Source organism: Trematosphaeria pertusa, assembly GCF_010094035.1.
Source record: "Trematosphaeria pertusa strain CBS 122368 unplaced genomic scaffold BU26scaffold_1, whole genome shotgun sequence".
NCBI classification, from domain to species: Eukaryota; Fungi; Ascomycota; class Dothideomycetes; order Pleosporales; family Trematosphaeriaceae; genus Trematosphaeria; species Trematosphaeria pertusa.
Genome location: NW_022987212.1, coordinates 3582136 through 3606604, shown reverse-complemented (window position 1 = coordinate 3606604; position 24469 = coordinate 3582136). Strand labels below are relative to the sequence as shown.

Genomic DNA, 24469 nt, shown 5'->3' with positions numbered 1-24469 from the left:
GACACTGCGTTATCATGGTCCCTTCTGGTAATTTCACAGCCGCTGAAGGGTCAGCAAAGTACATAAAATCGGAAGATATCCGCGGAAACTTACAGCCATGTGGATGAGATACAGAAAACGTCAAGCCAGTGTTTATAGGAAAAGCAGAGAGGATTCAGGTATGGGGCTAAGCCGCTCCGCGCTCTCCCGGAGGGATGGACCTCGTTATAATAACTCCGGGCCCTCTTACAAAAGCGTTAGACCGCTGCACAGTTTCGTCGCAGCTCCAGCGCTCCTCGTCGCGGAAGCATGGACCCATCACACATCCAGACCTTGCTCGTGCATTGCAGCGCTGCAGCTCCACGATTGGCCTGTTCCCCCTCCGCAACGCGCGCGCAAATTGCCGGGGGCGCAGCCGACGCGCTTCCTGCGTTCAGTACGGCCATAATCGCGGCAAAGGAAAGCTTCCATTGAAGAAATCGTATGGAAAAGCAACGCCGCTTGCGTGCTGGTGCCGAGTCTTGACGACAGAGATGAGGTCAGTTCAAGAATGCGGTGCCAAGCGCACCTGCATTCTTTCATCCCTTGGCTCTCGCCTGCCGCTGATCGACGAGCAGGATTACGAATGAAACGCTGATCCCGACATGTTCGCTCCTGTGCAGTAGCCCGCGGAGACCGAAACATCGAAACGAGGCTATGCTCCAGCTATCGTTGGAGTCAGCTCCTCACTTTCACGAAAACAGTTGTGAAAACGGCGTAGGAAGCCGGCGCGGTCCAACGGAACACGTGCAGCGGAATACTGCCGCAATTCGACAGCGTAAAAGCGGTCGAAATTTCCACTTTCGTGTTTGCTGAGGTCTATGTGGACACGATGTCACTTGACAGCCGGCGCTGGACAGACCGCTGAATAATACTGAGCAAAGTGGGTCCTCGGAGTGGGACGCCACAGCCTTCCACTAGGCGGTGTCGGATCGATAGTCACAATCATTTGCATCATTCTGTCCACTTCTCTTTTCAGCTGCTGGACAGATCAGCATACTGACCCCTACAAAGCGTTAGGAGCTATGCATAAGGGACACGGTGGGGCTCTGATTGGTTACATGTGCTGCACATGGCTTACATCGGAATACTTCCTGGTTACCTGCAAGGTCTCCATGAGCTGACCTGAACAGTTATCCACTCCGTCTCCTTATCCAAGTATGAGAATATCTCTCATCGACACCGCCATTTTTCAGCCTAGAGATCATATCGATCACTGCTTCACAATCAGGCGTTAGCTCGGGGGTTAAGCACTGCAGCATAATATCCAAGAAAGCTTACAGAAGCTTATGCCACAGCACAGACTTGCTGTGCAAGGCTGTTTGGGCCAAAAGATCAGGCCATTTTGAAGGAATCCCCGACGCCGCCCACAACCTTCAGGATCTCGGCCAATTTTGCTGCTTCGACCTACGCCTAATGATTCATGACACGAAGTACGGCGTAGGTATGTTGCGAACTGTCCTGTCCCTTCCGATCGTTGCAATTGAGTGTTGTGAATTTGCAAAGCAGGCATTTGTAGCCCGCTACGACATCTCTCGTACATCCGCCATGTCTTCAGCGTTGCCCACAGCACTCCGAGCCCCGGGGGCAGACTCTATATCGTACACATCCCTTTAGCCTTCCCCTCTCCCTTCCCCTCCACACCCCCCTAAAAATCCGTAACCCTCCCATTATAACTCCAATCGCTCCCCGCGCCCCACCTCAACGGCTCATTCTTCGGCCCGCCGACCTCCCCCGTCCGCGGATTAACCTCGCCCTCAAACTCCGGCGGCGCGCCCTTCCGCAGATTCGGATGCACTTCTTCGCCCTCCGGTATCCTGGCTCCTGCTTGCACGTTCACCTCAGTATTCTCTGATGCGGAGGAGGAGTCCGGGGACAGGTTTATGCGCATGCGGATGTCGGCGGACGAGGACGAGGAGGAGGAGGCAGAGTCCGGGGATTGGTTTATACGAGCGCGGATGTCGGTGGAGGGTTCGGAACGTGGGGTGCTAAACGCGCCAGTGCTTTGCCGCTGGAGGCGCTCGAAGATTTCCTGTTCTTCTTTTGGGAGACGCGGTGGTGCGGGACTGCTGTCGAAGGGAGAGGTTTGAGAGGAGTGGCGTGCTGTTGTGCTGAGGCAGCGGGTGGGGATTGTGCGGCGGGACACCCGGCGCGGGAGACGGAGCATCGTTCTTTGCATTATGATGGCTTGGCGTTTATCTGAAGATGTTGTGGTGCGTTGGGAAGATTGGTGTAGGTGTGGTTGTTTGAGCGGCGAAAGATTGGAAGCTGGAGAACTTTCACCCAGCCATTTGAGCCGCGGCCCAACAGGCCAATCGGAGTGGCGGCGGAAGTGCCTTTCGACGCCCACTCTCAACTCTCCGGAAACATCACTTACATGGGCAGCAAAGAAGCATGAAAAGATTACTCAGTTTTGATTCCGTTCTTTGTGCCGTCACATAGTCCCGTTGAAAGATATCCGTACCCGACGCACGCCAGCCCTTGCCTCCAACGCCGACCTATCGTACAGACCCTTCCACAAGCGCCTATACAATAAACCCATTCGTTGATGCGAGGTTCTGTGCGCTCCTCCTCGCATCCAAGAACAATCCCTCGCATTCGTTGACGTCGTCCACCTCGATAGTGCCGCCCTGCCGTCCGCTAACCTTGGCCAAAATACTTGCGGGAGCAAGCAGCTGTAGCGCGTAGCGCAAGCTGACCTTTTCGCCAAGCTGGCTGACCTTGTCGAGAGCGGCCGGTGCCAGACTGAGGCCTTCTGTCCTTGATCGAGTCTTAATGATGGATTTGATTTCCGACGGGGTGTAGGGGTGCGTCGGAATGATTAGAAGGCGGGCAAGAAGATCTGGGGGAATGCCGTGTGCCGATGGTGGGAGGTTTGGTGCGCCACGGACATGAGTGAGGCCACGGTTCGAAGCTAGGATGACGAGAGGTGATAGCGGAGACTCTAGGGCGCGATTGAGGAACGTGAAGGCTTCAAGATCGAGCATGTGGACCTAATCGAATTAGCATTATGTGCAAACAAATAGAAGAATCAGCGTGTTTACCTCGTCGATGAATAGCACACCTGGTACTAAGTCTGCGACGCCCTGGTCAATATACTTGCTGACCACCTTGTTGATCTCTAACCGCAGCTTCTCCGTGATCTCCGTCTTCTTCGGCTTCATAAGCTGGCCCATCATGCTCATGATGTCCTGTCCGCCTTGTGGCCTTGCATTCGCAACGTCGAGGTCATGCAGGGTGACATCCTGCACAATCTCCTTCTTCTTGTGCACATCGCCCTTGGGTATCGGTACATACTCCTCCGCCTCTAGATCGAACTCCGTGGCATATGCGTCTGAACGCCCTACGCGCTTCACGGCGCCCGTGTTGGCTTCGATGTAGACGACATCTCCGAGGCGGACGCGCTCCTTCTGTATGGCTTCATATATCGATGGATCGAGCCGTAGCTTCTTCGTTCCTCTGGCGGATTTAAGGGTGATGAGAAGATGCGATATCGTGCGCCCGTAGCCACCTAGCGGGTTCTCTGCTTCCTCAGGCGTGAGCTCAGTCACCTCGCCTTCGTAGACTTCTTTGGTTTCCTTGACACGGAGGCCTGTCAACAAACATTAGCGCACCCCTAAAGAGCGCAACGCGGCGGTAGGCAGCCATCCCTATGTGAATGGTCTCTGACCCCCACGCACATCATGCAAACGGGGCTGAAGCACCTACCTATCGCTCTCCGAAAATTCTCCATAAGCGCCTCCGTCTTCTTCACCTCCGCTGAGTATATCTCGCTGCCAACGATGGGGCAGAAGGGCACTTTCGTCCCCAGCTCCTGGCTGACCGCCAGCGCAAGCGCGGTCTTGCCCGTCCCCGGTCCTCCAGCCAGCAGAACTGCTCTTCCTGACATCTTCTTTTGCTTCACGAGGTCGACGACCAAACCACATGCCTGCAAAACTGTTAATACTACCCCTAGCCGCGCGAGTTATCGGGCAAAGTACCTCTCGAGCTGCGGCCTGCCCGATGAACCCTCCACCCGAAGGATCTGCATGACCATCAGGCCCTTTCAGACCCAATCCCTTGATATGCGAGTGCGCAGCTGTCCTGTTCTCGCGCGTATTGCTCTTCACCTCGCTGACGGGTACCGGTGCCGCCATGGTGGCTGTCGCAAGCTATCAATTCCCGGACGGATTTATTGCCGTCGCGCTCGAAACTCGGAGTGTGCGTGGACAGGGAGAATAGGGCGACGTTGAGGATGCGGGTGCTGAGGTGGTGTTTTCGCGTTGCTTGAGATTTTCGGGAGCGGGAGCTCTGAGCTCTCGCCCACCTAGCCGCCCTTGGCCAATCAGCGCAGCCTTGCCCCAAGCGAGCACCTCCTTTGGCCACCCGCCTGCGACTCCACCTCCGCCCGCTCTCCGACAATCACCAACCGCCCTTTCGACAGCACAAACTCCCCCTCCGGAAAACCGCCTGGAAAGTCATCTATACTTTGCGACAACCATGCGCTTTTCTCCACACAGCCCCTAGGGGGCGACCTCCATAGCGAGCACGTGCAGCTACGGTCGCAGACAGCCGAAACGATATTGCTCTGCGCATTCCAGGGCGCCGCGCAGGCGAGGTCTTCCAAACTAGGAGTATATCCAGAATATCTAGCATCGTAGGTGCACGACTAACATTGTCGCAGGCATCATCAGGATCCTTCGTTCTTACCCCAACGCCGGCTCTATGTAAGCCGACCGCAGCGTCGCACCACCTGCATCACGTCATGGCACAACACCAGTCACAGGCAAACAAGAGAGGGTTTCTTGGAATTATCTGCCATTACTGTCTCGCTGAATCGCTGCCGACCCAAAGCAGCCTATCATACAGCAAATTATCATCCGAATGCCTCCATTTTTCGTTCCGGCCAGCCACCGCTCAATGTGGCGATCCCGCAAGCAAAGATAAAGGATCCAAAAGAAGCCTCGTCAATCATAACCGTTGCCGGTGTTGGTACGCCAAGGCACCTCTATGGAGGAGAAGAACGGACGGGGGTAAAGAATACTATACAAGGGGATACGTGGTGGAACGGCGGGGTGGTGCTGGGTGCAGAGGAAGGTAAGAACTCGCAAACATGAACCATCAACTGACGGTCTGCCCAGGACCTCGCCCTTGACCCCATCCGACGCCTATATGCTAACTGGCTGTGCCGCAGAGAGAGCGACCTGAGAGTACCGGGATGTAGCCTCCAAGGATGGTGCCAGATACTGCGGAAATTCGGACAAGCAAACCAATGCTCCCAGAATACTCAGGCAAGAATACACGCGTCAAGAGGTGGAGAGATTTAAGCATGGAGCGAATGACAGAAGCATCTGCAGAGAGCGATGGGGAAGAATGCGGCGAGAGCGTAGAGGATCACTCCTCCTCACTCTCAGACGCACTCGACTCGTCATCACTAGACTCGTCGTGGTTGGCTAGGGGAAGGTTAGTCCAAGCTACTCGTTCAGAACCTACTGACGACCTACCAGGTGGGGACTGACTAGATCCCGACACAGCCCCGTGGAAGGAATTCATCTTCTCCTGAATTCTGCGCAGATTCTCCTCTTGCTCGGACTTGCCCATTGGCTTGTTCTTCTTTGGCCGGCTTGCGGTGGGCTGCCTCGGTGCAGGCCGCGGCGGGTCATAGTCATCATCAGGGACCGAGGCTTTTGGCCCGCGAACCGATTTGATGAACCTAAACAGCTCGCGTAGGGTGTCATCGTTGATCTCATCCATGTCCAGCTCCATCTCATCCTCGTTCGCATTCGCGAGGTTAGGACAGCCGTTCTTAATTATCTGCACGGCGCGCCGCATGTCAGCGTCTCCGAGGGTGCTTATCCCATCAGAGATCTCCTGTTTTTGCGTGTAGCTTAAAGGTGCTGGAGCCTTTGCACGCGGTTTTGCCCTTCCAGGCTTCGCCGCTGGAGGCGGAACGGAGAGTGGAGCGTGCTTCTTCTTGGGCTGTGTAGCCGCCTTGGTCTTCTTCTTACTGGACGCCTTCGGCGATGCGCGCTTGCCCTTCTGTTGTTGGAGCAACTGTTGAGCGGTCTCATTCAGAGCCTGAATCTGCTTCTGAATGGCGAGGAATTGCGCCTGAGCAGGATCTTCTTCCTCCTCTTCTTCCTCTTCATCAGAGTAAGCAGAGCCCGGTGATGGTGGTTCGGCTTCGGGGGCGTGCTGTGCAAGCCACTCCGCTTTCTCTTCCCAGAGTTTATTGAAGAGCTCATTCAATTGCTTCCCAGCTTTATGCACGTCGTCGCCCTCGGGGTTAAACTTGTAGCAATTGGCGAAAACCAGCTGTGCATCGTTGTAGAAGTCCTTTGCGCTCTGATATGCACCTGCCTTGAGGTTCTTCTCAATCGTTCCGAAATCCATCGGTTTCTTGATGATCTTCAGGTAGGAGGGAATGTTCAGGGCGACAGGATCCACGGGCGCTATGAAGGGGTACGTACACTTCGCGTACTTCGGCTTCATGATTTCGGCAATCACGCTCTCGCAGAACTTCAGCTCTTGCTGATACTTCTTCTTCCTGGGCTTGGCGGTCGCATACGGAAGGTCTTTGGACGGCGGCCGGTGAATCTCCCGCTTGGGTCGATCATTATTGGCGCTCGATGAATCTCGTCGAATGAGTGGGGTACCATCCGCATTGAGCGGCCATGCGGTCTGAGGTGATGCTGCCGTAGGAGTTGGAGCAGTGGGAGATTTAGCTGTGGTCGGCGCCGTCCTCGACTCGCGCCGGGGTTTCGTGGCAACCGGCACCGAGGGCTTTTTCGCCTTGGCCTGCTTCGCCGGCTCCTCCACTCCCTCTCTAGGCATCTTGCCCATGCCCTTGAGGAAATACGCCCGTAGGTTGTACCCAGCCTGGGTAACTGGGTGGTCCTTTCCGTTGAACAGTACACTGTTATTTACGATAAGATCCAAATCCTCCATGAATTCGCGGACATGGGTGTATCTCCCCTCCTTGAGTTTGTTCTCCATGGTCCCAAGGTCCATTGGATTCTTGACGAGCTCGGGGTACTGAGGAATATTGAGAGCTACCGGGTCAACCGGTTCCTTAAATGCCGCGGAAACCTTGATCTTCTTGGTGTTCCGTATCCGGTCAATGAGGAACCTATGCTGTAGGGTATTTATAGGCGACGAAGGCCACTCCTCATAGGTAGCAGCTTCTTGGACGCTAGAAGGCTCTTGAGCATGGGCTGAGGTGGGGGCGCTTCCGTTTACGTCGTCGACATGAGCAGGCAGCTCCGGAACCTTGAACTCGACCTCTCCTACGGTGTCCTCTTCCGTCTTCGTACGCTTGGCCTCTGGAGCATCCACATCATCGTCCTCTCGCGGTCGTACCTTGCCGGACGATGGGGCGTCCTCCATCTCTTGATCAAGATTCGTTGGCGATTGCGTCATGGGCATCTGCGAAGGCGAGGCTGTGGACTGTTGCGTCTCGATGGTAAGCTCGGTCATGGAGTTGGTGGGGGGAGCACTCGAATCCGCGGCAGTTCCAGATGCATCTGGTCCGTCCTGGCTGAGTTCCATAGCGTCTGACTGAACAGGGCCGCCGGACGGCTCTTCCGCTGCGGCGAGCTGCGTCTCCGGGACCTTCTGGGTGCTCTCGGCCTGCTGTGTGATTGGGTCCGGCCCGGCTTCGTCGCGCACGTCAGAAGTAGGCGCCTCCACCGCGTTCGTTATTGATGGCACACCGGATTCCGACCCAAACAGAGAGTTGTTGTCGGTTTGGCTATCCGGCAGGAACTGCGCCACGCCTTCAATACCACTGGACACGTTTGTGGTAGGCTCGAGTGTGTCTGCCTTGTGGCTGCCGTTCACGGTTGGTTGTGGCTGCGCGGCGTCTTCGGGGGCGTGGGAGTCGGGCTGGTCGAGCACCAGATCGTGCACACTGCAGTTGATTAGTATATGAAGCCTCGCGGCACAGAAAGCGGCAGAATGAGATGAAACGGTTGGTGAGAGATGAGGGGTGAGAGATGAAGTGAGAGGGGAGCACCCACCCGTTTGTCTCGGTATCCATTGCCATGGCGTCTGCCGGCGGCAAAGACGTCGCCTTGAGATCCAATGCAACCTTGTCGAAAGCAGATGAAGTCATCACAGCCATAAGGCCATGAAAGAGGTGTGCAGTCTTGCGCGCGGCTGACGGTCGAGGTGGGTGTGTTTGTTTGTGTGTGCGAGAAAAAGCGCGCGGGCTGCGGGGTGCAGGTCTGGGATTAATTAGCACCGCGATTTGGCGAGGCGCACGCGACAGCGCAATATAATATGACGTCGCGAGAAAAAGCGGACCTCTAGTGTGAAACAAAGTGTGAAGGCTCGGTTGATGGGTGCGTGTGGCCGAGAGCGGGGAGCGAGGGTGTGGCTTGGTTTGCAAAGTCGCCAAAACACAAAGAGGGGCGGCGGGCAGATATATGTAGGAGAGGCTGAAACGCCTTTTCGCGCTCACGTGACGTACCCGGTGGTGGCGGCGAGCTGTCCGGGTTCGATCAAAGAGAGCGCGCGCGGCGATGAGTCAGAGCTCTAAAGCTTCACCCCGAAGCGCCGACGCGTTTGTTGCGAGGCTGTGTGCGCGCGTACAGGATTAAATAAAGGCAGCGTGCATATGCGCGTCGGGCTCAGAGATGCGGCGCAACAGAGGAGCAGCAGCAGCGGCGCACACGGGCAGCGGTGCGCGCACGGATGCCGTGGAGTTGACGAGCAGGCGGCGGATGCGCTAGCGACGCGCGAGGGCGATGCGCGTAATAAGTACAGGATGTCGCCGTGGACGCTGGGGAGGGGTCGGGTCTCGGAATGGGCCCGGACGGTGAAGGCGGTGGGGGGCGAGTCGTGGGCGGATTTCGGATCCGGAGCAGGGCGGCGGGTGATTGGAAGCAGATCGGGAAAAGGTCAACAACAAGAACGAAGTTGCTGCGATGGGCGGCTGCCCATTTAAATCGTCCCGACCGCCGACTGCCAAGCCCCCTGAAATGCGACACTAGCAGGAGCCACCGCGTCACGTGCCGCGCACCTTCCACAGCAGCCGCGCGCCGCACCACCGCCGCTGCGCTGCACGCCTCGAGACGTGCGCCGACCTCTCGTCGAGCCTGCACCGGCGCATGTACTTGAATGCGTGCGAAATAAATCCAGCGGACGGCGGGTTGCGACGCGACAGACAACCGCGCCCGCGACACCCCTGTCGCCGCCCGCACGGGCGTTCTCCACAGGAAACTTTTGATTTTTTTTCCCGCCTCGATTGGGCCGTCACCACCACCCACTCTTCTGCGCTCATCAGGCAACAGCATCGTGCTCCCAGCCGTCCGCAGCCCTGCCGCTCCTCTCTGGACACGTCTGCATGAGCCCTTCAGCATGCCCGCCGCCGTAGCCTCGCGCGCCCGCGACTTGGGCAGAAGCGCGCAATCGAGCCGGGATGCACGCCCGCCCGCGAAAAAGACGAAGCTCGCGCAGCCGCCCGCTGCACCCCGCCAGAACGGCCTGAAGGCGCTGCTCAACGGCGCAGCGGACAAAAGGCCAGCTGTTGCGGCCGAAATAAAGAGCGTCAGGAAGAAGGACGCAGTCGACGATGCGACCGCAGTAGTGAGCGGGGGACAGGCCGGTCATGGTGACGTCGACATGGAAGCTACTGGCAAAGAGGTCATCGAAATCAGCAGCGGCGAGGAGGAAAGCGACTATTCCAGCTCGGAAGTCGAAGAGCAGGCCGGCGCAGACGCCGGAGCGCCGGAGGTGATCGGTGCAGCGCCCATAATAAATGGGCACATTGATGGGGAGGAGCAGCCAATCGAAGACGGCACTGCAGAGCCCGAAGACTTGTCATTTGAGAGCCGACTGCGAGCGCAAGAGCCCGAACCAGAACCAGAGCCCGCACGCGCACCGCACGTCGTCGACGTTGAGTCTGCCTTCGTTGGGCCCGATGCAGACTCGAGAGCCCTGGCGACCTCGGCCATCAACCAACCTCTAGCCGCCCCGTCAGCCACCTCGTTGGGTACCGTCCTCACGCAAGCCCTGCGAACCAACGACCAGGAGTTGCTCGATTCGTGTCTTCGCGTAAACGATGTCGATACCGTGTACGCCACCATCGAACGCTTACCCTCTCCGCTCATCGGTACCCTCCTCCACAAGCTAGCGGAGCGACTCCACAAGAGACCGGGACGGCCGGGGATGCTCATGGTCTGGGTACAATGGTCACTCTCAGCCCACGGGGGCTATCTCGCTACCCAGACACACCTCGTGACGCAGCTTGCCACGCTGAACAAAGTACTAAAGGAACGCGCAAGTGGTCTCCAACCTCTGCTGTCCCTAAAAGGAAGACTCGATATGCTCCACGCGCAGTTAGAGCTCAGAAGAAGAAATCAGAGAAGGGCTGCGCATGACGACATGGACGAAGCGGTGATATACGTCGAGGGCGAGGAGGAGCCGTCTTCAGCCGAAGAAGACGAGGAGTCAGACGGTGCCAGCCACTCTCCAATGGGAGATTCGAGGAAGAGAATACGGTCGGGGTTTGATGATGTGGATGAAAGCTCGGTGGACGAAATGCCGACAACAATGGAGGTTGACGAAGAGTCTGAGGAGGGAAGTGAAGATTCAGAAGATTTGCTCGACGATGAAGCCGAAGAGACGGAGAATGACACGGGGGACGAGATGTCTGAGCCGATGAGCGACGATCTCGAAGATGGCGAAGACATATCCGAGAGCGAAGAAGAGTCGATGCCGGCCAGACGGTCCACAACAGGTCGTGCCGGGCTTGCGCGTCGCTATTAAAAGGAGTCGGAAAGTTTAATACTCTGACCCATCAGCATGTTTCGGCAGCGTATGAGCATGCATGCTGGGCTGGTCTCCTTTATTACCATTTACAAAATCCGGCGGTGCATCTGGCGTCAAGAAGATATCAGTCCATGAGGACTTGAGTGGGCTCATATCCTAGTGTTAAGTATCTGGCATGGAGATCGATCCTTCATCACAATGTTTCCATCCATTAGTTCTTGTGCATAGCGTGGGAATAGACGGAAATGACTCCTTGCGTGCTTGTTAATTCTCCGTACAGAGTCAACGACGTCAAGCCACCCAGTTCCCATTTTCCGCGACCGTTACTGCCAGCGTCCTAGTCCTGCTCTCCTTTGTCTCACGTCGTTCGTTTTCCAAGTCACCGCAAAGCTCACCTTCCCCAGAGCATTCTTCTCCCCCTTCACAACGTTGCTGCACTATGCAAGCACCACAGTAACAGCAGCATATAACGACATGCGTTCCCAGCTCTCATACCCTCCCCAAACAATAACATACTCCACATCATCTAGTCTCGCTACGTAAAGAACAGTGTCCATCATGCCCAACAATACCGCACGACCAACAATCCGCGCCGGGATCTGCGAACTCAACGGCGCACCCATCCGCCCAGGACACCCACACCCCGTTCTCCGTCGCACCGCCTCAGGGAGGCTCTTCGTCCCCAACCAATCCACCATCCACGCCGCTGAGGTCTCTGACGCGAGGCCACCTTCCCCGCCGGCCCCTGAGCTTGCCACTGTAGAAACGGTTCGTGCGCTCATTCCCACTCTCCGTCCCTTCGGCGATGACAGAGACGAGCAAGTCCTGGTGCAGGTCGGGCCCGCGAAGCAGCCGAGCGTCATTGAGTCAGCGCAGAAATTCAGCGTGAGGACGCGCGCTGGGAGCGGTAGTCTGAAACGCGACAGCGTGCTCAGGCGGAAGGAGAGCTTGGTCGTTAATGGGGAGTTTGCGGCGAGGAAGAGCCACGCTGGGGTGCTGGATTTGGCGGGTCCGCCGGGGTTTGAGGATCTTGGAGTGGGAGATGATGAGGACTTGCTTGCGTGGGTTGGGCCTGAGACGCCTACGCAGGACTTGCGTGCCCGACGGAGAGGTTTCTTCCTCGAGGATCGTTATAGTATCTCCAGTGAAAGCAGCGAGACTGTTCTTCTTCCGCGGGGTAGTGTGGCCAGCACAGCAGCGGACATTGAAGATCCGTGGCCGCGGGCTAGGCAGGAGACGGTGCTGAAGGTGGGAAGTTTGAACTTTTGGTGAGCAGATATGAGCATCTACCTACCTACCATGGTCCTGGAGGCCAAGGTAGTGTGGGGAATATCAACGTTCGATGTTCAGCTATATTTCACTTTAATGGCTCGCATGTATGCACCTTTTCTTTGCGAAGTTTGCTAAGCCGGTCAGGGAAGAGTGTTGCAGTGTTGCGCATCTATGCCCATACATTGTGCATTTTCCACTCAGAAGCCGACGCTCTGACCAGACTAATTTAGGGCGATATGAAACTGTAGTAACTATTACCTGTCCAATCATATCACGACCTGGGGAACCAATTTAACTCATGTCAGCCCTCTTTATCGGGCCTTGTGGCTGTGGCTTTGTGGCTGCGAGGGTTCTTTTACCTCTTCTGACAGATGTAGGGCCTCCAGAAACGAGACGAGACAGGAAGCGCAACCAGTGCCCGGCGCTAGTTGCCAGAGGTACCTTGAGGAACGAAAGTTTGACGATGTTTCACAGATGCTCTTATCTCTCTGTACAACCTCGCCACTCATCAACCCGAGTTAACCAATCACGAACAAGAGCCTCAAAAAGCCCATTTTCGTCAACAGGAATGGCATGTGTACCGCGGTCCAGAACAACATAGGTTGATCGCGGGTAGAGCTCCAGCAGGCGGAGGCTGTCTCGATAGCCCACGGCCTCGTCATGCCGACCACATATAATAAGTGTGGGTGCGAGCAACTTGGGATGCTTATTGCCTGAAGCGAGAGATATCTGGTATCGCCGTGGGTCTGCCCGAATCGGATCCAGCGCTTCTTTGTCTGCCGCTTTTGATGCTGGAAGGACAGCCTCTTCATATTTTGCCTTGAGAGACTTGACATAAGCAGGTGTTTGGATGAGAACGTCTCCGAGAAGTGCTTTGTCCTCGCTTGGCATGCTCGACATGAGTTGCTCGTTTCGAACCAACGGTTGAAAAGTATCGAGATCGCGCAAGCCGTCCTTTGGTTCGATAAGCGGCACTCGCAGTAGTAAACCATCGACTTGTTCGACGTATTTCTGAGCGAGTGCACGGGCGAGGTAGCCACCACATGACGAACCGACAAGCAAGAATTTGGACTTCCCCAGCCGAGCATCGATGAATTGCACCAGGCGGAGATGCATATCGTCCAGGTCTTTGACATTATTCGCCGGTGTTGTGCCCATGCCTGGAAGGTCCACGTAGATTCGGCGAAATCCGGGTGCTTTGGTGAAAATCGGCTCGAAGTCCCGCTCCTCGACCTTTCCATCCATCTCCCATCCATGGATTATTAACACGGGGAGTCCTTCGCCAATCTCGTGTGTAGACAACGAGTCTGTTTCCATCGCTGCGTAGTGTTGTGGTGAATAGGAAGGAACAGGGACCTGTGCAGCTGATTCAGGTAGAACCTTGGAAGTTATTTGAAAGCAATCACGCCATCTTGAACTGTACGCAAAGTCGCTCTAAGCTTATATATCCTGGCCCCCTCGCCCTGGCTTATGTAAGCAACGCTGTAGCGGCACATAAGAGACCCCGATCGGCTAATTGAAATTCGTTAGGGCTAGCTCACAGTGAACCAATGAAACGGCCCCTCGTGGCAGACGTTGGCGCTTGCTAGCGCCACACATGGAGCCACCCGGGACTAATTCAACATTTATATAAATGCGCTAAACCCTCTCGCTAGGACACATGGCGTTTTGCTTCTTTCGCACGACGGAACTCCTGGCGTACTAGTTTCTAAGTAATTAGTGCTGTCAAAGCCTAGAAGCATAGACTATTTTGATCGAACCTCCGTACCATATGCCTAGAGCTCGAAGACATGCCGAAGTTCGTGGTTAAGCAGGGAAACGAGCTGAGGCGCGAACAGTCGCCGCGAATGGACCAGTCGACAGCGTGCCCAAGTCGACCTCGGGAGGTATTTTTTCCAGTTGGAACTTGGAATCATGCGGAGAAGAGGCTGAAAAGCGTTGAGACAATGACCAAAACTCTACATGTGAGGAGATGCTGGAGGTGTTCGATCAGAGGTTGTTGTTCTGCCACGAGTGGTTTTCTAAAACCCTCCAATTCCATCTCACACACGCACCACTTCCACCGTTCTAGCTCTACAATGGCTTCAGCACGCACTGTCATAGCGATCACTTTAGCCCGGCATAGAGAGTGTTGCAGTGTTGCGCACCCACGCCATACATACATTGTGTATTTTCCGCCTAGAAGCCGACGCTCTGACCAGGCATTTCGCAACACATACGATATATACTCCACTCTTTCAATTGTCCGCGTACAATGCGAGCCCCTTCTGAAAGTATATACGTCCGCCACACGATACTTCATGCAAAACCCCTCTAATCTCATCACACACGCACACACGCAGACCACCACCGTCCTAGCTCTACAATGGCTTCGGCAGTCACACACTGGAATAGCGATGCCTATAGCACTCGCGAAACTCGACAAGGACAAGCTCGGTTAGACTTCGAGCGAGCCCAAAACCAAGCGCATCTAGATCAGGTACTAAACAATCTACGCACGCGAATACGCAACTATACAAAGAAGAAGGAGGCGGTAAACTCCCCAGCGGAGCCTCAAGTCCCTCTCCAAGCACCGCAGCAGCTACTTGAAGAAGGATTTCCCTTCCCCATCCAGAACATGGACCCGGTCCAACAGACATCGCCGTCAAACCATGTCTCATACATCTCGCAGGATCTGGACCTCGATCCCGCCACGTGGAATCAAACAGGCGCGTACCTCTCGACCAGACGATACGCCATCTGTCTCGTAAACGACACTTACCGCTTCTCCTTCGCCGCATCTACAAATGCCTTAGTCGAGCCCTCTCCGCTGCCGCGTGCACACGGTTCGAGCCTGCTGGCCCGCCACCGGTTCTCGAACCATGGCGCATGGGCGCCTTTCGCGCCGGTTTATCGGGCTGAGCGGGATGGCGATGAGGGTTCGGAGCATGAAGTCGTTGTGTATACGGAGAGTAGAGTTGTGGTGGAGAAGTTTTGGGGGAGGTATGGGATGCGTAGGGTTAGGGGGTATTGGCGGCGCGTCAAGGATGGGGTGAAGGGGGAGTGGAATGCTGTGGTGGAGCGCTATGCTGCAAGGTTGGGTAGGGCGGTTGGGTGTGTTGATGATGCTTCGCGCCGCCTGGTTCGTGCGCCGCTGCGTTCTCGTGCCCAGTTGGCGAAGCCGTCTTTCGTTGTTAAGCAACCTCGTTGGAAACCGGACAGTGAGATGGCGGAAGCTGGTGCGCATGATGCCGCAACAGCGTCAACGTAAAGACCATCCGAGGCCCATGTAGCCGGGTTGCGGGGAAAGGCCTAGATGGACGTAGTTGCTGAGCCCTTGAGCTCCGCGATAATGCAATATTGATCGAGATCTGGAGTTTCCGTGATTCGTCCTTGAGAATTGGATGTACGGTTCCCATGCTTGCTATTCCAAACATAGCACTAGTTCGATCCTTTGTTCCCACTAGCACCCTCGTTGATCCCCCTTATTGATGTGTTTACTCCCTTCTGTATGCTTCCTTTGTCCTATTGTTGCCTTGTCGTCGATATGCTCTTTGTCAACGAGTCCAACAAGAGGTATACTTACAGCATGTTTCCGGAGACGCATGTCATCTTTTCTTCCCCATATCTCTCCACCATCCCGGCTGCAAAATCGAACACCAGCAAACATGGCGGGAAACATCCTCTCCCGCCTCGGAAAACGCAAGCGGGCTTCCTCTCCAACCCCTTCCAAAGCCTCGCACACCCGCTCTCTCCACCAGCTATATAAGCCCGCTCCGCCCCTACCAGAACGCGGCAGCAAGCGCTACTTTCAAATTCTCCCCCGCGGATGCTCGCGCTCCCACATCCTAACCCACAAACTCGAGCCCATCATGGAAGACGTATCCGCATCCACATCCCGCCCCCTCTCCTCCTCAAGCTGGTCCAGCGCCGCATCCACCTTCCTCGAACAACCCGCCCCAGGATGGCACTTCCAATACTACCTCCCGCACATCAGCAACAGCAGCGCCGACTTCTACACCAGCCAGGACTGGGTAGCGTACGACATGCGGGAGGCGAGCGAGCAGGTCGAGACTGAGACGCTGATCGCGGGCGATCTGGACTTGCCGTTCATTCATGAGGATGATTTTAATTACTATCCGGCGACTGCTGACGAGTTGTCGTGCGCGAGTGGGTTTAGTACGGATACGGATGAGAGTTTGCTGGCTGGGAGGCGGCTGAAGAGGACGAAGTTGGCGAAGAAGAAGGAGTGGGAGGAGTTTTGGTTGGAGAGGGCGTTTGTGAGGATGATGGCGAAGTTGAGGTTGAGGAAGTAGGGGCGGCGTTTTCTTCATGTGTTATTTTTGTTTACTTGGGTTTTTAGCGGACGTCTGGCTTATTTTCATGCGTTTGGCGTCTTGCATGGGGTTAGCGCCGATTAGAATATGATAACGGTAACGTTCTAGGCATACTAATCCTTCTCATGGGGTTGTTCATAGCGTTATGTATGGTTACTACATCTACATCTACACTAATATCCGTCCTCTGGGTCGAGAGACGCACCCCGTCGCGAGACAAAATCCAGGTACACTGAATTGAAATGCCTTTAACTCTCTAAGCGCATCAAATATTTTTATATCGCTGGTACGTAATAAAGTAAGCCTCCTCGAGAATAGTTCCCCACCTTGCTACACCGAAAATAATAACAGTGTGATCGGCATTGTGCCTGACGACAAAGGGCCTGCTTCTATGCCACAAAGGGACCTTACTACCTACAACGCTGCACTTAGGCTATTTTTACTATTTGGACTCACAGAGTAGCTGAGACTGGGTTTCTGAATCTTACCATAAAGGAAAGAAGTCATTATCAGCCTTATGGCTGCCGTGATATGCAATGTCATGCACCGTTGCCACCTCCGGTACCTAGTTACTTAACCCTTTCTAAAACCTTACTTTTGCTAAGAATCTACTGCCCTCGCCTTTCTAACCCTCTATAAAGTAATTGGCCATTGCCGCCATTCAGATCTTTCTCCCCCAATCTAACCCCTTAACGCTTATCTTAAGGTAGTCACGATCCGCTCTAAGGCGCGAAATGGTCTCGCTCTTTAACAGCTCTTCCACATCCCAGGAGCTGAACACATAACGGCCATGCAGGAAGCTTGCTTCCTTGGACGAGGCCCAGACCGCAAACGCGCCGGGGAGGTTTGCTAGAATTTTAACGGGATTAGCTAGACGGTATTCTCTGGCGTATGTGCCGAGTTGCCCTTTATGGATGCGTCGTATCGAAATCCGCAATGCACGAATATGGCAAGCTGCAGCGACTAAGAAGATGTATGCTGGGAAAACTCACCATCGTCGAAAGGGATCGCGTCTTCGGGCACCCCCTGCGCTTCCCATGGGGCTCCGTACACCATGCCGGGGTGAAAACTAAGAATCTGCATTTCCTCTACTGGGATCCGATCGGCGAGGATCTGGATTGCCAGGGTGCCGCTGCTCTTGGTGAGGCTGTAGGCCGGGCGCGTGTCCACGAGAGGATGACCACGCATGTGGATGGCGGCAGTGGAGACGTTGATGAGATACTATGCGCACCCCCCGTTAGCTATTGTATGCAACATTGCGGCAGGAAACGAAATCCAGCCCTACCTTCGTCGTTGCAGGCCCTTCGCAGCGCTGCTTATGGAAACGCTCCGCGAAATGGAGGGGCCCCTTGACGTTGGCCTCGAACATGGTCCACACCTCCGCCGTGCCTAGCTCGAAAATGGTCTGCGGCGGCGTGTCTTTGGCGGAGTTAAGGACGAGCACATCCACGTGCACGCCTTCCTTCCCCAGGCCATCCCATAGACGCTTAACTTCCTCGTCGTCCGTAACGTCGCAGCCTTTGGCAATGATATTGACTGTCTTCCCGGCCTGCTTCCCGGCAGCCTCAAGCTCACCTGCGGCCTCTTGGAGCTTGGATACACGGCGCCCGAGGATAATGACGGTCGCGGCGGAGGCGAGGACGAAGTTGTGGGCGATGGCTTTGCCGATGCCGGTACCGCCGCCGGTGACGAGGACTGTTTTGCCCGCCTGGCTCAGAGCTGGTTTGGTGGGAGAGATGGCCAGGTACGGTGTGTTGTGGATAGTGGGCGTAAAGTTGGTGGAGGTGCCGTCGTCAATGTCAGTGGCCATGGCGATCTGAAACTGGTGGAGTAGAGCTTGAGAAGTGATATTGCTTAGGGGATGTGGGATGCAAAGCAGAGTAATTACTGGATTATGATATGGATTGTAAGTCTGCGTTGGAGTCTTCTTATATATATACTCGGAGCCTCCTCATGACATCCGTGCGAAATCTCGAGAGCTAGCCCGCGGACAAGTTCGCGTCCGCTTTACCACATGTCGGTGGGCTCTAGTCCGCCGCGGTCTTCTAAACGAATTGCATCCAGGGTGTAACTTAGAGTACATTGTCGTTTCTTCAGGGTAGAGAGATATCTTTGCCCGTAATGGCAATGTTGCGAAGTAGTATGGCCATGGTGAGTTGATTAGCAGAAGCACCTGCCGATCGCATGACCGATAAAGACTGCACCACAACTCCAGATGCCTTTATGTCATCAAAAAGAGGCTCTCTGTCCCTGATAGTGATCCCATAGAAATGGAGGTGTTTCGTATTGCGGACTAGGCTTCCGCCGTGCGGGTTAGCGTGCGGGCGATTGCCCAATGGGCATGGGGATGCAGCTGATGACAAATACGCCCCTACAGTATTCCCCTCGACTTCCGCCGCTGACAAGATCCGAAACCAGTTCTGCCCCCCAAAAAAAGACTCCAAAAGATTTGTCCTTCGGCAATGCCGCCACAGACGGAATCAAAAGCCTGCAGCGCCTGCGCAAGGTCGAAGCGGAAGTGCGGTAGGCAGCTGCCGTCGTGCGCACGATGCGCGGAAAGGGGCAGGTCCTGCGTCTATCCGCCGTCGAGAAGCAGAGCAGCTTCCTCGTCTCGACCGTTGCTATCGGATGCGTTGAGAGGTTCGGTGCCGAGAATGGAGGATGGACTGCTCGCTGAGGTTCCGGGCAACACATCCTCCTGCACCGCAAACCTGATTCTTGCAGACGACCTTATGTTGGAGCTGGCATTCCCACTCTTGGACAGTGACTTCGCTGCCCCGTCGTCTCTCATTCAAACGCCCAGCGCGCCGGCGAGCAGGGCAGACTGGTTCCTTGCGCCCGAGACGTGGAGGATATCCCATGAAGTAGACACCTCAGCCGCTGTGGCAATTGGCAAAGCGACGATGAAGAAGTATGTGGTGGAGGTGCAGTCTTGGTTCGAACGCTGGGTCACCACCGGCAGCAACCCTTTTATCCATCCCCGTCTTTACAGTGCGAACTTCCCCGCGTGCGTGCAGGTCGCGTATGCCACGCTGGCGAGCTATATCCACCGGACGCCCACAAACACGGACACCGTCCTCCAAACGATAGAAGACAGATCGAACGATTTACTCCGGGAGAACGGGGCTGCGCTGGACAGGGTTGGCGCAGAGGAATGGGCCGACGGAATGGAGCAAGATGTTGACCTGTTCGCGCAGCTAGCAAGGCTGCACGCGCTCATGGTCTACCAGATCATCGGCCTCTTCGACGGCGACATCCGCTCCCGCCACGTCGCCGAAGGCCACATAGCCGTCCAGGATAGCTGGGCCGGCAAGCTCTTTCACTCGGCCGCAAAGGCATTGTCAAACACCCACGCCGTTGCCACGCATCTTGTCGGCTGTCTGCCAGGCCCGTCCACCTACTCGCAGCAACAGTGGTACTTGTGGATCCTGTCGGAGAGCATCCGCCGCACCTGGCTTGTCGCCGTCAGCCTCTCTGCCGTCTTCTCCACGCTGCAGCAGCGCTGGCCGGCCTGCCCCGGCGGCGTCATGTACACGAACCGCAGCGGCCTTTGGAATGCCGCGAGCGCCACCGAGTGGGAGAAGCAGTGCTTGGGAAGGAATGTGGTGTTCTTGCAGCGCTTCGAGTGCGCGAGGCTCTTTGACGACGCGGAACCAGCGGACATTGACGAGTTTGGCACGGCCATATTGGACATGACTTGCCATAGGGAATTGTTAGAGAAGTGGAGGAATAGAAGCGGTAGCTTATAGTTACTAAGATATGTTTTAAAGCGAGGTGTAAAACTATCTCGCGACAGGGTGCGTCTCTTGACCTAGGGGCAGGCGTTACATCAGCATCTATACATAGTAACGCCGTTTGCATAGTGTAAACTTCTTCTCACTTACGCTGCTTCCAACCGCGCTTGTGCATATACAATGATTGCAGGCTGAACAATCAAGATCAAGTTAGTGATATAAGGCATTCATAACTAACCTGCACCAATTCCAATCCGTGACCATTCCCATCGTGACATTCCCAGTGAATACCGACAAGATGCTCAGCCCTCAGAAGTCCCCGCCGCCCTTGAAGGGCGCCTCAAGCTACGCCTCTGTGCTCTCTTCACCCGGCCTCCCTTCAGAACAATATGCTGCTCTAGCTGGCCGTCAGAAAGTAGAGGGTTTGTTCTCGCGTGGCGGAAGTAGCCAGGCTGGATACTCTCCTTCCCCGCCGAAGACCCCTCGTTTTAATAGCCCTCAACGGTCATATGCTGGCCTCACCCAAGAGCAGCGTCTGCATGCTTCGGAGGTAAGGCACGCTACCCGCAAGTTGCGGGGTCCTAGTTTTGACTTCGACGATGAGAGCTACAGCAGCGCTGGGCGTCATCGGTACGGTGGTCACTGGGACTACAGGGACGATGGGAAGCCGATTCCCCAGAAGTATATCGACGAGTTCAACCAAAAGTGGCATGAGGATGACGAGGACAATGACGCTGACCAGTTCATAGCGGACTACCAGTGCGATGCCACCTGGCGCGAGCATCAGTCTGTCTACTCGTGCAGTGCTCCCCGGTGCGAGTATGAGGTCGCGGACATGACGAGGCATGTAGAGGACTACAAGCGCTCGCAAGGTCAGGCGCCACGGGCCCATCGTAGAACGGTAAGGAGGGCTGAGGCTGAGCCTCGTCCTGACCTTTTTAGCAAGTTTAGCTGGGATAGTAGCGATGATTCGGAGGACTCTGAGGCGCCGAAGAAGTCGACGCCTTTGCGGCGTCGGAAGTCGATTGGGGAAGGTCTCCGGCGGAGCATCAGTAGGTCACGCCGAGAGTGATAGCTAGCGCCTCGTGTTCATTGTGACATTGTGAAGTGATCTGAATGACGTTAGCGGGGCTGAGCAGGTTCATGGGATGAACTGTTTTTCCTCCTTGTGCCAAACCTATTTGAGGATCTTCGGTTGATCCACTTTTCGATGGGACCTCGTGCTTTGAGTTGTTATTTTCACTGGTGCACGTTTTGGCCGACCCTCATCAGAGAAGGCAGGCACGCCCCGAGCAAACGGAGTCGACCCGCTGTCAACATTGCCTTTTACACAATACCTTTATCTCCGCCACAGCCAACCCACAATGCCTCGCCGCACTTCTTATATAATGATTTCTCCTGCGTATACTTTCCCCGTACTCCCATCTCCGGAGGTAGACGTCGAAAGCTGCGCCAGGCCGTGGATTCGCTTTTGCAACCCGAGCAAAACACGCTTCCTTTCACTTCGCTGCAGGAGACGAAGACGAGCGCGCTCCGTCATGAATTTCTCTCTACCGCTCAAGAACGGGAAGACGAACTCGGAATCTCAGGCGCCCGGATCTACGCAGCCAGGCGAGATGCTTCCGCGACCCGCTCTACGTCTGTCCAATGCGACCTACTTTGATCCGCAGTCTGCCATTGACTCCATGACCGATCTTACAATCGATAACCGCTCCCCGGCCGCCGCAGACCATATGGCCACGCTACGTGCGCCGTTTGACCAGCCTGCAATGCATCACCTACAGCTTGACACTGGATCGGCGATACAGGCAAACAAAGCGCGCGGACAGCGCTTCTACAGCAATCTTCCTTCTCCCCAGGAGGAAACAGAGGATGAAATGCAGTTTCACACACCGCCGTCGGAAGATCCAGCTTCTCCCGTGGAGCAAGTGCAGCCTCAGCCTCAGCCAAAGAAGGGTCGCTACTACAACAATGCGCTTTCCGAGGAAGACAAGCGCGCCTTGGCCGTCGGGGAAGACAACCACAACCTGAAGAAGTGGACACTGAAGGATTTGGCCCGTTACCATGAGTCGCGAGTCGAGCTTGTTCCGTATGGCATTGAAAACCGGGACGAGGTGATTGCCGGTATGATGTATGAGAAACGGCGAAGCGAGCAGTATCTCGCCAGGACGGAGAAAGAAGTGCGTCGCTCTTCAGGTCTGCCATTCATCAAGCTGACTTCGGCTCCGCCAGTTGAGAACGAACTAACTTACAATGAGCAGACACGTCGACAGGCTTCCAAATCTATGGTCGACCTTCGTTCTGTTAGTGCGCCTGTCTCGATGCTGTCGCCGCTGTCGCCAGTAGTCGCCGAACAGAAGCCATTGCTCAGTCCGTACAGCAACCATTCGGGCATGCATGCACGGCACGCTAGCACAGGCGACTACTTTTCGGCGCGCCATAATCGACAGCCTTCATTGCAATCCCGGCGCTCCTTTCTGTCAGCCGGCTATCCTGAGCGCGTGCGAAGCCCCTTGGCAACGGAAGTTCGTCCATACGAGTACTCGCCCGAGATCACTTTCGACTCTTTCCTGGCGCCCCACGCTTCGGGGAAAGGCGAAGCATATCGTGGTGCGGAGAACGCAAAGATGGCGGACGTGACCGGCGATGCGTCCTCGAACAGCATCAAGGCGCAAGGCTCACGAAAGAAGCGTCTGAGCAAGATGCCGAGCCTGCCTGCTGTCCGCAAGCGGCTGTCGAAAGGCGGCAACTCTCCGTTGAGTGCGTGAACGGTAAAAGAAAATGGATGTTGAGAACGTTCGGAGTTTGGGGTGTCTTGTTCCGCTCTGTTGAAATACTCAAGAAGCTGGGCGGATGGTCCTCGAGTCGCTATTGCCGTTGATGCCCTCCTAGGCTCTGTTTTCCGCGTTGAAGAGGAGGAATGGTTATAGGGAGCGACTTCTAGTTCAGTGTGCAGAGAGGCCAACAGAGGCCGCTGTATAGTTAATATTTCGTATGACGGAGTCACGATTAATGAATGCAAGTCAGCAATGAAGGCTTTCAAAGAAGGTTGTCTCACATCGCATGAGAGGTTGATTCGCACCAGTCCTAATTTGAACTAGCCTAGTGAATACACGTCGCCGTTGGAACACGCCAGATTCCTCCCACGGTCACTCTTCCCGCAACCAGAGGCACGCTCGATAATTCTTGCGCCACTCTTGCTGGCTCTTACTGCCCAACCCCTCACTGCCCGCCAGCTAACACCTGCCACTAACACGATGCATTCACCGCGTTCCACAGCGCGAGCCTCTTTCACAGCGCCGTCTGTCTCAGTCACGCAGCCCGGCCGCCCGCCATGAAGCAGGACAGCAAACACCCCCTTCACTCAAATGACGCGCACAGCCATAGCTCGTCCTCACGCCAACTCGATGCGGGCCCGTCCACCACCGCCAAAGTCGCCACTTCTGCATCCTCTACCAGCCTCGATTCTGAGACCCAGCGCCGACTATCACCAATGCTCGACTTCTTGCGGAAGAAACGGAACGCGCGCAACTCCGGCGACAACGATGTTCGTACGGCTTTGAAGGATAAACACAAGATCGACCCGACCGACGGGAAGACCAGGGCTTGCGACCGCACGCGCACATTTGATACTTTTGTCGACGGGGAGCAGCTGGGCGAAGCTACGCAAGAGAAGCGGGCCGGGCACTCGTGGGAGCTGTTCAGGGCGTTGGCGAAGCTGAAGAAGGTCTTCAGGAAGGGTGATGCGAAGGGGAAAGTCAGTGGGAGCGCGAAAGGTGGCTAGGATAACGAAGCCTTTGCTGATATGCCGGCTAACATGTGGGGGCAGCAGACAACGCACCGGCGAGGGGCGACGGCAAGCCGGCGAGCGCGTAATGGGACAGCCTTCGGAGGAATTTGTCTCACAGGAGGATGACTCGATGCTCTGTTTCTCTTGGATACTGGTTCGCACCTGCGTTTGGATAGGTTATCTTTATATCTCCCCGCGGGGTAGGGGTATCGGAAATGCATGATCGACTCCTGCAAGGGGTTTCGCTATCTTGATAGCGGCTTGAACAGGCTATGTGAATATCACTCTTGAGCTGGTCGCCCCGCGTCTTATCGTAAGGTCACCTGGTATAGTGGTCTTAGCATAGGAAGGCAATGCATCTGCATCTATAAACCCTCAACTGCACTATACGTATCCACCTCATGTTTGTGGACCCCCATATGCCCGGCTCGTCCCGCTCTTCGCCTGTGCGCACTATGCCTACCCGAGCTTCGCGCCCCGCGCCGTTAAACCCAATCGAAGAATTCCTGAAGCTGTTGAAGCAGCAACTAGGAAAGCTGCCAAATTGCACCAAGGCATCCCCTAGTCTTACAAGCATACGATGAGAA

General features: G+C 55.5%; 14 protein-coding genes across 14 annotated transcripts; 9 read left to right on the top strand and 5 right to left on the bottom strand.

The window, feature by feature from the left end:
- Positions 1 to 104: 104 nt before the first annotated feature.
- On the top strand, positions 105 to 1250 carry BU26DRAFT_31236 (uncharacterized protein). The gene is made up of 2 exons (XM_033821933.1): positions 105 to 517; positions 597 to 1250. The coding sequence occupies exons 1-2, from the start codon at positions 195 to 197 to the stop codon at positions 832 to 834; spliced, it is 561 nt and encodes a 186-aa protein (XP_033691887.1). The 5' UTR covers positions 105 to 194; the 3' UTR covers positions 835 to 1250.
- On the bottom strand, positions 1251 to 2370 carry BU26DRAFT_31237 (uncharacterized protein). The gene has a single exon (XM_033821934.1). It carries the CDS (start codon positions 2195 to 2197, stop codon positions 1667 to 1669), a length of 531 nt encoding a protein of 176 aa, XP_033691886.1. The 5' UTR covers positions 2198 to 2370; the 3' UTR covers positions 1251 to 1666.
- Positions 2371 to 2417: 47 nt separating this feature from the next.
- Positions 2418 to 4251, bottom strand: BU26DRAFT_445976 (TIP49-domain-containing protein). The gene is made up of 4 exons (XM_033824600.1): positions 3999 to 4251; positions 3727 to 3946; positions 3063 to 3610; positions 2418 to 3011 (listed from the first exon to the last, which is right to left on the bottom strand). Exons 1-4 carry the CDS (start codon positions 4152 to 4154, stop codon positions 2544 to 2546), a joined length of 1392 nt encoding a protein of 463 aa, XP_033691885.1. The 5' UTR covers positions 4155 to 4251; the 3' UTR covers positions 2418 to 2543.
- A 230-nt stretch (positions 4252 to 4481) lies between these two features.
- BU26DRAFT_31240 (uncharacterized protein) lies at positions 4482 to 5378 on the top strand. Its single transcript, XM_033821936.1, has 3 exons — positions 4482 to 4631; positions 4682 to 5094; positions 5192 to 5378. Exons 2-3 carry the CDS (start codon positions 4763 to 4765, stop codon positions 5322 to 5324), a joined length of 465 nt encoding a protein of 154 aa, XP_033691884.1. The 5' UTR covers positions 4482 to 4631; positions 4682 to 4762; the 3' UTR covers positions 5325 to 5378.
- Positions 5379 to 5391: 13 nt separating this feature from the next.
- Positions 5392 to 8158, bottom strand: BU26DRAFT_413699 (Bromodomain-containing protein; the record flags this gene model as incomplete). Its single annotated transcript, XM_033823031.1, has 3 exons — positions 5392 to 5450; positions 5502 to 7906; positions 8016 to 8158. Coding segments are annotated over 3 exons (2607 nt in total), but the record flags the coding sequence as incomplete, so codon positions are not given.
- Positions 8159 to 9127: 969 nt separating this feature from the next.
- BU26DRAFT_513633 (NUC189-domain-containing protein) lies at positions 9128 to 11030 on the top strand. The gene has a single exon (XM_033827667.1). The coding sequence runs from the start codon at positions 9358 to 9360 to the stop codon at positions 10765 to 10767; it is 1410 nt and encodes a 469-aa protein (XP_033691882.1). The 5' UTR covers positions 9128 to 9357; the 3' UTR covers positions 10768 to 11030.
- A 291-nt stretch (positions 11031 to 11321) lies between these two features.
- On the top strand, positions 11322 to 12106 carry BU26DRAFT_513632 (uncharacterized protein). Its single transcript, XM_033827666.1, has one exon. The coding sequence runs from the start codon at positions 11329 to 11331 to the stop codon at positions 12040 to 12042; it is 714 nt and encodes a 237-aa protein (XP_033691881.1). The 5' UTR covers positions 11322 to 11328; the 3' UTR covers positions 12043 to 12106.
- Positions 12107 to 12168: 62 nt separating this feature from the next.
- BU26DRAFT_513631 (putative alpha/beta hydrolase) lies at positions 12169 to 13448 on the bottom strand. The gene has a single exon (XM_033827665.1). It carries the CDS (start codon positions 13357 to 13359, stop codon positions 12523 to 12525), a length of 837 nt encoding a protein of 278 aa, XP_033691880.1. The 5' UTR covers positions 13360 to 13448; the 3' UTR covers positions 12169 to 12522.
- A 959-nt stretch (positions 13449 to 14407) lies between these two features.
- BU26DRAFT_499486 (uncharacterized protein) lies at positions 14408 to 16337 on the top strand (the record flags this gene model as incomplete). The annotated part of the gene is made up of 2 exons (XM_033826411.1): positions 14408 to 15260; positions 15685 to 16337. The coding sequence occupies 2 exons, from the start codon at positions 14408 to 14410 to the stop codon at positions 16335 to 16337; spliced, it is 1506 nt and encodes a 501-aa protein (XP_033691879.1).
- Positions 16338 to 17019: 682 nt separating this feature from the next.
- Positions 17020 to 18221, bottom strand: BU26DRAFT_599486 (NAD(P)-binding protein; the record flags this gene model as incomplete). The annotated part of the gene is made up of 3 exons (XM_033835104.1): positions 17644 to 18221; positions 17351 to 17579; positions 17020 to 17207 (listed from the first exon to the last, which is right to left on the bottom strand). The coding sequence occupies exons 1-3, from the start codon at positions 18166 to 18168 to the stop codon at positions 17020 to 17022; spliced, it is 942 nt and encodes a 313-aa protein (XP_033691878.1). The 5' UTR covers positions 18169 to 18221.
- Positions 18222 to 18773: 552 nt separating this feature from the next.
- On the top strand, positions 18774 to 20203 carry BU26DRAFT_513630 (uncharacterized protein). Its single transcript, XM_033827664.1, has one exon. It carries the CDS (start codon positions 19013 to 19015, stop codon positions 20105 to 20107), a length of 1095 nt encoding a protein of 364 aa, XP_033691877.1. The 5' UTR covers positions 18774 to 19012; the 3' UTR covers positions 20108 to 20203.
- A 187-nt stretch (positions 20204 to 20390) lies between these two features.
- Positions 20391 to 21164, top strand: BU26DRAFT_558308 (uncharacterized protein; the record flags this gene model as incomplete). The annotated part of the gene is made up of 1 exon (XM_033832549.1): positions 20391 to 21164. The coding sequence occupies one exon, from the start codon at positions 20391 to 20393 to the stop codon at positions 21162 to 21164; it is 774 nt and encodes a 257-aa protein (XP_033691876.1).
- Positions 21165 to 22029: 865 nt separating this feature from the next.
- BU26DRAFT_394529 (uncharacterized protein) lies at positions 22030 to 22806 on the top strand (the record flags this gene model as incomplete). Its single annotated transcript, XM_033822735.1, has 2 exons — positions 22030 to 22272; positions 22330 to 22806. Coding segments are annotated over 2 exons (720 nt in total), but the record flags the coding sequence as incomplete, so codon positions are not given.
- A 620-nt stretch (positions 22807 to 23426) lies between these two features.
- Positions 23427 to 24273, top strand: BU26DRAFT_599483 (uncharacterized protein; the record flags this gene model as incomplete). Its single annotated transcript, XM_033835103.1, has 2 exons — positions 23427 to 23868; positions 23922 to 24273. The coding sequence occupies 2 exons, from the start codon at positions 23427 to 23429 to the stop codon at positions 23966 to 23968; spliced, it is 489 nt and encodes a 162-aa protein (XP_033691874.1). The 3' UTR covers positions 23969 to 24273.
- Positions 24274 to 24469: the final 196 nt, after the last annotated feature.

Coding starts and splice junctions, on each gene's coding strand:
- BU26DRAFT_31236 (XM_033821933.1), top strand. CDS start 195: ATGGACCTCGTTATAATAACTCCGGGCCCTCTTACAAAAGCGTTAGAC. Junction 518..596: donor GTCTTGACGACAGAGATGAG/GTCAGTTCAAGA, acceptor ATCGACGAGCAG/GATTACGAATGAAACGCTGA.
- BU26DRAFT_31237 (XM_033821934.1), bottom strand. CDS start 2,197: ATGCAAAGAACGATGCTCCGTCTCCCGCGCCGGGTGTCCCGCCGCACA.
- BU26DRAFT_445976 (XM_033824600.1), bottom strand. CDS start 4,154: ATGGCGGCACCGGTACCCGTCAGCGAGGTGAAGAGCAATACGCGCGAG. Junction 3,611..3,726: donor GAATTTTCGGAGAGCGATAG/GTAGGTGCTTCA, acceptor GTTTGTTGACAG/GCCTCCGTGTCAAGGAAACC. Junction 3,012..3,062: donor GTGTGCTATTCATCGACGAG/GTAAACACGCTG, acceptor TAATTCGATTAG/GTCCACATGCTCGATCTTGA.
- BU26DRAFT_31240 (XM_033821936.1), top strand. CDS start 4,763: ATGGCACAACACCAGTCACAGGCAAACAAGAGAGGGTTTCTTGGAATT. Junction 5,095..5,191: donor GGTGCTGGGTGCAGAGGAAG/GTAAGAACTCGC, acceptor GCTGTGCCGCAG/AGAGAGCGACCTGAGAGTAC.
- BU26DRAFT_513633 (XM_033827667.1), top strand. CDS start 9,358: ATGCCCGCCGCCGTAGCCTCGCGCGCCCGCGACTTGGGCAGAAGCGCG.
- BU26DRAFT_513632 (XM_033827666.1), top strand. CDS start 11,329: ATGCCCAACAATACCGCACGACCAACAATCCGCGCCGGGATCTGCGAA.
- BU26DRAFT_513631 (XM_033827665.1), bottom strand. CDS start 13,359: ATGGAAACAGACTCGTTGTCTACACACGAGATTGGCGAAGGACTCCCC.
- BU26DRAFT_513630 (XM_033827664.1), top strand. CDS start 19,013: ATGGAGGATGGACTGCTCGCTGAGGTTCCGGGCAACACATCCTCCTGC.